General features: G+C 39.3%; 1 protein-coding gene across 1 annotated transcript in view; it reads left to right on the top strand.

Annotated features, from left to right (window-relative positions):
- The window catches only part of LOC149025606 (ARM repeat superfamily protein), a 41,455-nt gene that overhangs the window by 8,171 nt on the left and 20,878 nt on the right, over nucleotides 1-12,406 (top strand). The window contains exons 6-14 of the mRNA XM_089145805.1: nucleotides 1,201-1,267; nucleotides 1,386-1,457; nucleotides 2,948-3,109; nucleotides 3,739-3,812; nucleotides 3,907-4,004; nucleotides 5,983-6,090; nucleotides 6,720-6,817; nucleotides 8,376-8,513; nucleotides 8,855-8,902. Of these exons, the coding sequence (XP_089001931.1) occupies nucleotides 1,201-1,267; nucleotides 1,386-1,457; nucleotides 2,948-3,109; nucleotides 3,739-3,812; nucleotides 3,907-4,004; nucleotides 5,983-6,090; nucleotides 6,720-6,817; nucleotides 8,376-8,513; nucleotides 8,855-8,902 (865 nt within the window). The remainder of the gene's footprint in view (nucleotides 1-1,200; nucleotides 1,268-1,385; nucleotides 1,458-2,947; nucleotides 3,110-3,738; nucleotides 3,813-3,906; nucleotides 4,005-5,982; nucleotides 6,091-6,719; nucleotides 6,818-8,375; nucleotides 8,514-8,854; nucleotides 8,903-12,406) is intronic.

The following is a 12,406-nucleotide window of genomic DNA, read 5'->3' as shown; positions in this document are numbered from 1 at the left end:
AAGAGAGTTGCTGACATCCTGATTGTGAATCAGTAAGAAAAAGAAATTTAAGATCTTTGTGACAAAGAATGTCATCACTTAGAATGAAGCCGTATTCAGTGGCTATTGGTTTGTTCTGCTTGCCAACTACTTTTGGTGGTTAAGGATGGCATAAGAAGATAGAATCCTATGAGATATAGCAATCACTTCTAGAAATTTCAGAATTTGAAAGACTAGATGCTGAATATTCAATTTGGGAATGATTCTTCAAAATAACAGAATATTATGTTGGTTGTGAATTTTTAATGCCTCTACCACCTCACTGATGCAGCCTTGCCGATTAAGGCTGGTGCATCGATCTCTAGGACTTCACAATCTGTGTACAGAACAAACTCCTTCCCTACCAGTGTCTAGTGTTTGAGAATTTGGACAACTGAGTAGAGCTTCAGGTCATAGGTTGATTACCTGATCTTTGCCTCATTGAAGTTCTCGCTGTAGAAAGCTGTTGGGTGTCCTTGCTTGGGACCTCCTCCTCCTATGCCAAATGGGAGGCATCTGTAGCAACCTCAAACACTTGCTCAAATTTTGGGAGCCTAAGCACTGATGCTTCAGTGGCTGGAGGCTATGGTGGCAGCTGGAGTCTTTCAAACTTCTCTTTGGTCATCTTTGTACATTCCATGACTGGAGCCATGATGGTGCTGAAGTTCTTGATGAATCTCCTGTGGAAAGATGCCCTATTGAAGCTTTGAACCTCTGTGAATGTTATGAGGGTAGGCCACTCTGCTATGCATCTGACCACCTCCGGATCAGCTTCTACTCCTTCAGAAGAGATATGAACCCAAGGAAGTTCACCTTAGGTAGCATGAAAGTACACTTCTTCAGATTGAGAAAGAGCTTCTCTCTCCTTAGGGTCCTCATGACTTGTCTCAGGTGCTCTATGTGTTCATCCGCGTTCTGGCTGTATGTCAGGATGTCATCAAAGTTATAACACCACTTATGGATTTATGGTCCAAGATGTGCTAAAACCTGAAGTGAAAAATTATAATTCTGTTTTGAAGTTTAGAATACTGAGATTGGATTTATGTTTAACCTGCCTAGTTTTCAATGAATGCATGCTTTTCTTGTTATTTTTCATCATAATTAGCCTTTTATGTTGCTAATGGATTTCTAGTACATATTAGGATATACACTCATGCCACTTGTATTTGGTTCTCATTCCAGGGATGAAAATGTCGCAGCAGCTTCTATGGATGCCATAAAGAATTTGGCTAGTTCTCCTGAAGGCATGGTAAACATAAACTAAAACTTTTGCTCTATGAGTTGCTGACTTTGTATAATAGCGAACAACATACAATATTGTAATTTCTGAAGAGACTAATCATTATCATTTTGCCAAATCTTTGTAGGATATCATATTTACAGCAAATGAAAATGAAATTCTACACCTCAGAAATTTAGCAGCTCATTCTTCATCAGTGGTACGTTGATTGTTGCTTTGACAATTTTGGTTGAGTTAATATTCTTGCAGTCTTCTCTTTCTTTAATTCAATAAAGGGTATCATTTTTCAGCTTTTTTAGTTGATTTGAATACCCTTTTCCCTTAAGTTTGAAATTTGATATTGCATACATGAACTACAATTAAGATGGTTACTTTCAAAATTTAAATACTTTGACTTGTGTCAACAACAAATTAAATTGTACAATTTTTGTTTGTACTTCTTATAATTGCTATAGTAGTGGCTTTCGTCTCCAGTCTCAAAGATTTCATCATATGTGATAATAGAAAGAGATTTAGTAAATCTAGTTAGATAGATATTTAGATGCTTGATTAAGGTAGTAATCCCAACGTACATTATGTCGCCGAAATGTCGTGACATTTTGGCAAAAAATTGGCATGTTGCTCAAAGGCGACACGAAACCAATCGTCGAAACAGCAGCAACCAAAAGTCGGAGAAAACTCGCCGAAAAATCGACCGTTTTTCATCAAACCAATGAAATATCGGAAAAATTTAACGATTTCTCCGCCGGTGGCAACTGCTAGTGCTGTTGGATGCCGGAAGAGAAGAAGGAAACCAGCTCGCAGGACACAGCCTCACTCTCTGTCTTCTCTGATTTCTCTCTCTCTCTCTCTCTCTCTCTCTCTCTCTCTCTCTCTCTCATCTTCTCTCTCTCTCTCTCAGGATGCAGCATCGCTTTCTTCGTCTCTCCGACTTTTCTGTGCTCTCTGTCTCTCCCAGTCGCTCACCGACTTCTCTCTTGCTCTCTGCTCTCTATCACATGGGCTGTGAAAGACTGAAAGGACAGGCGTAGGGATCGATGGGTCATTTGATTTATTAAGTTCATTCATTACCACTGAAAGTTAAAAATTGAAAAAGAAATGGCATTGTGGGTTCCACTATTATACCTTCACATACAGGTGCATGCTTGCAGCATATGAATGGTTTATTAGTATATTATTTTGGGTAATAAAACATTAAAACCGTCGAACTCAGTGAAGATATCGCTGACATCTCAGGGTGTCGATGGTTTCGCCAACCACGGACACCCCCTGTGTCGGCGACACTTCGAACCCTGAGTAATCCATGGTGATTCTCTTATCTCTTTAAGTTCTATATGCTTGTTGTTTCTTGTATTCGTTTATGAAAGCATTTATCAATTAATGAAGAAACAGTGGACCCTCTAAGGAGGGAGTCTCTGGATCTGTTATGGTCTTGTAGAGCTTTTAATTCTGATATTTTGTTGTTAAATTGTAGTCTTACTCTTATATAATCTTGATGTGGAAGCTAGAAAGTTGTTTAATATAGGTTTCTACAATCTTATTGAACTATGTTTGCCCATAAAGAAAGGGGAAAGGGCGGGGGGGGGGGGAGAAATTTTAGCTATGGCACCCTTTTTGCTCATGTGTGCTTCATTTGTCCTCAGATTTCTATTTCTTTGATGTTAACAGTTCCTCAGTAATGCATTTCAGGGACACATACGGGTGTTGGCTTTGATAGTTAAATTATTCTCAGTTTCTAGTACTGTGGCATCAGCAATTTACAATTTAAACCTTCTTAATTTATTTGAAGAAGAAATCAGCAACCGAAATGACATGCTTATGACGATGAGTGTTTTAGAGCTCATCTATGAGGTAGGCAAAAATATATTACTGTTCATTTATCCAAGAGTAATTTTCTTTTCCCACATAACATGTCTTTATTTTTTTCCCGTGAAAAGTAACTCCAGTTTGTTCAGTATAATGAATGAATACTTCAATTACAAAGTTGTTAAAGCGTCATGGGGGAGACAACGACACCAAGGCGTCTGGGCACCCTTTGCTGAAGGGTTATGTTGTGTTCCCTGTCCGGGTCCCCCTTGAATGCCTTGAGTCACCTAAACCCTTTTGCAGTTATGCTTTATGATATAGATATTTTTGATCTATTGGACTATGTTCATGGTGCAATAATGGTGCTTATCTAACAAGATTGGAAAATGTCAGTATTAAATCAAATGGACCTATTGGTCTCTTCATTTCAAGAAAGGAAACAATTGAGGACTGCGGGAAACACTTGAAATCTCATTTTAGAGCTAAAAAAGTTTGATGTATTCTAAAGTATCTCCACAGTTTTTTTAGCGAAGAATCAAGTGTTAAAATAACAGCATACGCTGATTGCTCTTTCTTATGAGCTTAAGTTTTTGTTGCAATTTCTGTGCATCACTTCATGTTTCTAAAATGATTTTGCATTTGAATATGTTTTGTCCTCTGTTTAATGCATGAAGTTGGCTCAAGTCCCACATGCTACCCAGTACCTCTCGAGAACTAGTCTTCTTCAGACACTGGCTATGGTGATCAGGTTATTGTACATCATGCTATTGGTACTTCTTACCTTTCCCCTTTAGTTTCTATAACTTGTAAGACCTAATCTTTTCTATAATTTCATTTTGCAGCAACACATTGGTTGAATCAATTTTAAGATCAAGGGCCATTATGATAATTGGAAGGATGCTCTCCACGGAGGACATTCTCAAGTCTATTGATGAATCAAGTGAGAATTTTGGCTTTGGTCTTGAGTTTTCACATTTGCAGAAGATTATACTTGAATATACTTCTCCACAAAAAAAGAAAAGACAACTTGAATAACGCAGAGCTTCAAGTTAAATGTTTTAACTCTTTCATGTTTTGGTCAGTGAATCTGTACAATAGGATGGTGCTAATGGATTTTTGCTCTGGTCTATAACAAACTTGAGGAAACAGATGAAAAAAAGAGGGTGTACCTAGTGCATGAGGCTCCAAGCTGCCATAGGATCTGGGGAGGGTCATAATGTACGCAACCTTACCCTTGCTTTGGCGAAGAGGCTGTTTCAAGACTCAAACTAGTAACGACTTAGTCACAAAGGAGCAACCTTTAATATTGCATTGAGGTCCACATTGCATGGTGGGAGATCTCGCTCGAGAGCGAGATCTCGCTACCATGAAAAACCGAGATCTCGACCATCTCGGCGAGATCTCGGTCGAGATATGCCATTTTTTGGGCGTCAACTCGGTAGCCCATCTCGGTGGGTTTTAGGGTCCCAGTTAGGCTAAAACTTGGTATTTAGCCTATTTGATGCCTTTTGAACACACTAGTGGCCTTGGATTTGTGAGAAAACAGCCCTAAGTATGATTTCTAAGTCTACCCATATTGTGAAACCGAAATGCTCTATGATTAGAGAATGCAATGTTATATAACATATAATATAAAACCATTAATGCTATAGGATTAGAGAATGCAAGGTTATATAACATGTAATATAAAACCTTAAGGCATATAAATGAAAATCATGTGTATCAAATACATCAAATAACTTCAATGTCATCAAGATAACATTCATATGAGTATTACAATCTTAACTATCGAGAATAGAATGATAAAAGTACACAACCGTTAGAAGTTTTATATAAGTCATTAACGCATAAGTTCATAAGACAAGTAGAGGATGATTGAGCTTTCTTTGATGTTGTAGATGTGCTAAGAGTAGTTGCAAGTGAAACTTTGGCTGAAATCTACAAAAAATTTGGTAAAAAATGAGAGTTCCAGCGAGATATGGCGAGATTTGGGGCGAGATATGGCGAGATATGGCGAGATATGGCGAGATATAGCGAGATATGGCGAGATATGGCGAGATATAGCGAGATCTCGAGCGAGATATCCCATCTCGCAGATCTCGCCCTTGATCTCGTCTCGGTTTATGAAAAAACCGAGATATCTCGCGAGATCTCGCCGAGATCTCGCGAGATCTCCCACCATGCCACATTGAGGAGACAGAGTCCTATTTTCCCTTGAATAATCTTTTCTTCCGCCCCCCCCCCCTTTTTGTGTAAATTGTTTGGAGTGATAATTTTATAATTTTCAATATTGAACTAAATATAATGCTGAACCATATTTGATCTTTTTCATCTTGATGTTTTTCCCACATAAATCAATAGTTTCCTTTCTTTTCTTCTCTTGGCTTCCAAAAACAGCCTAAATAAACCCTTGTATCTCTTAGTGGGGATTTTGATCAATGTGATCTCGGTTTGAATAATCCAATCTGAATATATTCCAATCAAAGAGGTTTATCCACAGTCAGAATTAGATTGTGTGTAGTGTGACATAATGTCCTTCAACACTATTATGGTTTTGAGAAGTACATCACTTTTGCTTCTTTTAGTTATTATTTTTGTTATTTGCCATATATACTCAGAATTAATGTATGTTTTGTTTTTAAATTCTGTTTATTAGCCAATCATTATGAACATGCTGATTTAACATCTCTCATGCAGTGTATAACTACATTGTCAGATTGTTATGGAATCATATCCCTCATTTGGGGCATTAACTTTCATGTTAATCTATTCCTAGCTCCATTTGTCTTTTCAGTTGTAAATGTTGAAATTGTAGTATTATAACACATCTAGGTTATGGAGCTGTCAAATTGTGTTTGTCAAGGTGTTAAGGGAAATGGTATGTAACTGAAAGTAGTACTCTTGCTTGTGGATTGTAGCTGTTAAAACTGCTCTTTTGGCCATTGATGGAAGATTGAAATCATTGGAAAATCAAGATCCAGATGAATGTGAGAGTGCTCTTGAAGCATTGGGCCAGATTGGTTCTTGTAAGTATGCCACTGATTGTCTAATATGGAGGTTGTGAAAACTAAAGCACTTATTTAATTAAGTAATCGATAAACTTATGGGCTTCATATTCTTGAGTCTTGTACCTGTTCCAATCTCACAGATTCTCTGTATTGAGTTTATGGTGCAGTCACATCTCAAGCTTCAAAGGATGCCGAATTATTACATGTGCTCTTTCTGTCAACCTATTTTTAGAACAACTTTTAGGAGTTCAGACTCATCCTTTTAGCATGGTTTAAGTTATGTTTGAAAAGTTATTGAACAGGTTGTTCAATCCTGATTTAGTTCTCAGGGTTTAATGAACTTGGAATGTGATCTGCCTGTCAGCAGTGCAGGTTGTGAGTAGTATTTAGCAGTTCATTTCAGCCTATTTTATTGCGAGTCATTGGCTGGATCAGGGACTTTATAAGTCTACCCATGTTTTTCTTTTGATTTAATTCGGTTTCAGATTAGTACACCCACATAGGCATGTCAATTGGATCTAGTTTCCTTTCTGTTTCACAGCTTCTTTATGATTATATTTGGTTTTTCATTTTCTAACTTCTTTTGAAACTGCTACACTTGTTCTTGCAAACTAAATCTCTACTTTGTGTTATTATGATGCTTTTAGCGATTCATGGAGCTGCATTACTACTCTCAAGTTCGTCACCTATTGCAAAACATGTTGTTGATGCAGCTTTTGACAGAAAAGAACGAGGTAAACAGATGGTAAGTTGCTTATCTCCTTTCTGATTTTTGGCCCATATAGTTTCTTTCATGTTGTCATTACTACCATTTCATTTATTTAGTGATCTTTGTACTTCCATATTTATGACATTCCTGAGTTGTAAAATTGTTGATTCATAGATGTATTGTCATCATGGTACAACTTATGCAGACTAGCTGTAGAGAACCAATTGCTATTACATTTTTCATATTCAAGTTGCTGTTATATCATCTCTTTTACTGTAACTATACTGTAATACCCTTTCTTTTCATATTTAAATTGCTATTACATCACTTCTGGTATAATAGCTATTTTGCTTTATTTGTTTTACTCAGTCCTACCAGAAAGCTGCTTTTTACGATCATTTTTGGCCTTTGTTTTCCCCCTAATTTTACTACTAGAAGGCTACAATCTTAATTTCTCACATGATGCTTGAACTAAGGTGGTATTCTACTATTCTAGAGCCAGATATCCTGTCATTGTTACTCTTGTCAGCTGTAGTCTTAGATCAAAGATGGGATCCAGACATTTTCACATGCATATAATGTTGATTGCCATTTACTATTAGATGATTAACAAGCATGCACAACCATGTGATGATTTATTGAGAGGCAATGTGAACCACTTTACTGGTGATTAACTTAGCCGTCACTCAAAAACTAGCCGTCGGAGCATTTTTAACCAGACGGATAGCCTTTTGAGTCAGGTTGCGCATCTTTTGGTCAAATGGAGCGCCATTTGCTCAAACGAAAAATCCATTTGAGCGTTTGTGACTAGATGGAGCTCTTTTTGCAGCCCAGTGGTACACGATGGGATTTTAAGGGAATTTAGTTCTTCTAATCAACCCTATGTCCTTATACACTCTCCTAACATGTCCTTGATCAATCTAATGACGTGATGCACAAGGTTTTGATGCAAATGAGTGCAATTACATGTATATATACACAGAGTTTCCTAGGTCCTATTTTGCTAAGTCTTATTGCTTGAGCTTGAGTTGATGTTCTTGAATCTTCTTGTACTCCATTCTTCATGCTCATCTTGACTTAGACTTCATGTCCATCTTGGCTTGGTCTTGGCCTTGACTTGGGTTTGGGCATCTGGCATTGAGTTGGATTTGGTCCACTTGCTCTCATATTGAACTAAATATACACAACTCAATATAGCTATTAGTAATTCATGTTTGTTATCATCAAAACTAATGGAGACTGATGTGACAATGCTAACATGGCATATCCCAACAGTTAGGAATAAGTTTGGGTTGGGTTTTATACATGTTAGGCCTTTGATCCCATGGGTTTCTGTGTAATTAGGCTGCTTTAATAACCTAAAGTCTAGGTAATTAGGTTGCGTACAGGGTTAGATGTTGTAGTTCCATTAGTTTTATTTTGGCGTTTTTATGCTTAAATTCAGCCTGAAATAGACTCATTGACAGAATCCCAAGCCCAACTGAAGACTAATGCCAATGTAGAACTGCATTACATTGTGTGTAGGAAATTAAGCATGATTTGTTTAGTTTCATTCTTTATTTCTATCATAAACACATAAAATGGCAACATGCAGGCTGCATTACATGCTTTCGGAAACATTGTAGGAGAAAATCGACCAGTGGACCACAAAATTCTGCCAGATGATGTAGAAGAAAATCTGCGGCAGCTGATATATGAAACAGCAGCCAAGGGTCCAAAGGTTACACCATCGGTTAGTATGCATCCTTGCTTGGTAATGTGGTTATGCTCTTCTCTCTGTCCTACCTTTTCTCTCTGTCCTACCTTCTATCAAAAGTAAGTTGAATTTTTTCTTTGTTTATCCTTTGGGTAGAAATATGTGGCGGTGGTGACACAGTGTGAGCTGTCTATAGTATCTATTGCCTGTGGTGCATCTGATATCCTTGGCAGTTGAACATTCTAATTTACATTTACTTTTTGTTCTCCTTTTAGCTGACAAGCCTACTATATGGGCAACTGGTGGTCACAAGCATGACTTCTTTGTCAGAACTTATGATTGTACATCATGACCAATTTAATTTATATGCTTGGCAGGGTCTATTTCTATCAGTTCTGCAGCAGGATTCAGAGATCCGTTTGGCAGTAAGAAACCATTATACTTTGTCATTGAGTTCATTTATATAATACCTATAACACAGAAGAGAAAAAAGGGGGAGTTCAAGGATTGGAAATGAAGCTATACCAAAGGATGATAAGACTTGTTATTGTTAGTCAGGAACTATCTCACATAGATCATTGAAGGATACACATAGGTAATGGGAGCCTGGTATTATTACCTATCCAAAAAACTTCCTTATTCCCTGCACTCCCTATTTTTGGGTACTAACTTCCAGACAGATCGCATGACCAGCAACAGCACTTATAAAGTTGCATACATATGGCAAGACGATGTAACCTGATTTTCTGTGTATTCTATGCTGTAGAGCATCAAAGCATAATACCTTAAAGATCTGTCAACCTTATTCAGTTCCATGCTCATCAGCAGAAGTATCAAGTTTAGCATCATCAGAAGAGGTCTATGTACCCATGAACATATTTTAGTTCTTTGTGTTTGACTTAGTGGATTAAGGACGTAAATGGAAAACCCTATACTCTAAACAAGGAATTGAGAATCCAGATTCCCCTGGATGGAAGGTGAGTAAACAATCATGTGTGGCTTTTATTCTTCATCTTCATCAACCTGGAAATCAGATGTCAGGAAATCCTTTATTGATCAAAGTTCCTGCTCAATTTGGGAATCCAGGCGACTAGGCCCAGTGATTTCTCTTAGCAATCAGTTGCCTGAGTATTTTATCCTCTAAAATGTAAATAGGTCTATGAATGGTAACCTGCAGCTTGCCTGTCAGCATCAGTTCTCATCCTTCAGACTCGTCTTTCTTTGTTGAAGGCTTGGAGTAGTAGTTTTTGCTTGTAACCATGGTTTAAGATTTCTGTTGAAACCATCAAAATCTTGCGGATTATTTTGGTTTCACAAGGATCAAAATGAAATGCATTGTGGTTCACCAGAGATTCTAAGTTCCAAACAAGATCTCAGTGCCATTTCTTATTTTGGTCAGACAATTTTTAAGTTTTGGTGGTTTCAACAGTGAGGGGAAACATTGGAAATAAAGAAATGAAAAGTTTTGGTATCTTTTAGGCAATATCATGCATATATCTTGGTAGAGCAAGTTGATGTGGACTAGTTTGATGCATCTGCAATGAATTTTTGCTAGATATGGGCAACATACGCCTTCATTTCCCACTACATATTGAGGGTCAGTCACAGAATAAGTCTTCTTTTCTAAATAGCATCTTCTCATGCCAAATCACCCACCCAGCAAGTAGCTACTGTGGGTCTACATTTGCATCATCTTCTCGACCGGGTGATCTATATCCTAGGTTGGTTAGCTAGAGTATGTTTTTTTTTTTGGATGAATAAATATTTGCATTTAAAGAACTGAAAGATCACACATACAATGAAGCAAAAGAAAAGCGAAGCTAAAGTGAACTGACAGAGCAATTACGACATAGCCTATAAAAGGGCTAGGTAGAGACCCAACGAAGCTATTTTGTGGATTTTTTCTTTTCCTTCTTTCTCTTGGAGGACTTGTGCTCAATCAAGAAGTTGTCGCCAAAAGGGTTGTGCCCTTTAGTAGGCCAGCTTCTCCTTCTACACCGAACACGGTCAAGATCGTGATCATGGAGAGAGAGAGAGTCAGAAGCGCGCTCTGTGGGATTAAAATCAATGGTTGAGGTTAGGAAAGAGGGGTCCAAGGGGCGAGATAGGGAATTAGAGGAATGGGCCAAGGGGTTCATAAGGTTAGGCCCATGGGGCAAGGAGAGAGGAGACTAGCATGGGTTAATAAGGTTACGCCCACAGGGAGAAGGGCCCAAAATGGAGCAATTGGGGGAGGGTAAAATGGGAAGATCAACATGATCGTGGATAAGAGAGGAGGCTGAAATTTTATTGACTGAATAGAGCATTTCTTTCACCAAAGAGGAAGGTTGGGAAGGCGGAGATGGGATAATAGAGAGCTCAGAGGAGATGGTTTCATGGAAGAGGGTGGGCAGATCTCGAGGGCCAGGAGTGAGAAGCGACAACTCCTGAAGGGACCGGTTAAAGGAGGAAGGATCTTTAGACGATGTGGAAGCAGAAGATCTGGTATCAACTGAGGTAGTAGTCCTGGTTTCGATAGATGAAGCAGGAGCTTCGATTGCAGAGACCTGACAAAGGTTCTTGAAAGGTTTCCCAAGCCGGGGCGATGTGCTAGGAGATGTCGCTGTCGGGACAGGAATCGATCGATTTTTTCTCCGGTAAGTGATGGCTACTGGCGGCGAACGAGAAATTTGACTCACAAGAGCCGAAGGTGAGGGAACCACCTGAGCGACGGCAGCGCAGCAGCGGCAGCATCTCCAAGGCCTTGATCAGCAGAGGCAGTAGCGGTGCCTACTTGTTCTTGATCAACAGCGGCAGCTACAACATCAACATCTCCTCAGCAAGCGGCAACAAAGGCGAGAGGGACATCGATCGAACATTTGTCTAAATTATTGATGATGAGGCTACCGGGGACCAACATGAATTCTTTGCCATATATAGTCGAAGGGGCATTCAGAGAGGCAGAAGAGCAGGAGGAAGCGTCACGACCAAAGCGGCGACAAGAGATGCATCTAGATGGAACCCAGTCATAAACAATAACCTGTCTATAGTTGAGACCATTATCATAAAAAATAGAGATGGAGGACGGGAGAGGATGAGCAGCCGACACTTTTACATAAATACTGGCATAGGAAAGCCTTTTGAAATTCAAAGTTTTATGATCAGAGCGAAGAGGTCTTCCAATCGCAGATCCGATTCGGCTAAGACATTTAGTATTCCAGAAGTCAAGAGGGAGACCAGGATGATTGATCCACAGGGGGATTGTGCTGAAATCAACCCTGTGGAGGGGCATTGAAGGATGCCAAGGCTTGAGGAAAATATGGGATTTCCCGACAAACCAATGAGAACCTTCTAGAGCACGGGCTTTGCAATAAGAGGAATGGAGATTGAAGAAAAAGAAGCCAGAACCGAGAACAAAAAAGTCCAAAGATTCTATGGCTTTCCATTGCTTCGATAATGAGGTTTTAATGATACCAACAGGGGGAGAAGGGCCAAGAAACTGACCGACAATGGCTGATTGCCAAAGAAGAATGCTCTCCTTGTAGTAGAGGCAGGGCAGTGGGCTGTAGGGGAAACCGATGATGGAGCAGAAGGGATGAACGAGAGGTTGCATTCAAATAAGATGGAGTTAGAGATGAAGTGAAGAGGGAGTTCCAGGGTTTAGCTGGAGAAATGGAAGGGAACAAGTCATGGGAGGGGGGAGGGTTTGGTGGGTCATTAGAGAGGACATGGGAGGTGTCGAAGGGATCAGAGGGGGAGGGGGATCCATCTCGCAGGAGCTAACAACAGAGTTGCCGGAGGCCCATCGGTGAACCTCTTGGTTGCTCATAGTGGTTGATGCATATTGGAAGTGGTAATCATGATAAGCCCGGAAGAAAGGAATACTAGAGTATGTTGATAAGGGGTAACACATCATATTGCTCTGTGGACTTCAAGCAATTCTTGAGGCA

The sequence above is a fragment of the Hakea prostrata genome, chromosome 2, assembly GCF_041222555.1.
Source record: "Hakea prostrata isolate BN-2017 chromosome 2, UWA_Hpros_2, whole genome shotgun sequence".
In the NCBI taxonomy this organism is placed as follows: domain Eukaryota; kingdom Viridiplantae; phylum Streptophyta; class Magnoliopsida; order Proteales; family Proteaceae; genus Hakea; species Hakea prostrata.
Note: the sequence above shows the minus strand (reverse complement) of the source record. Positions and strands in the feature narration are given on the sequence as shown.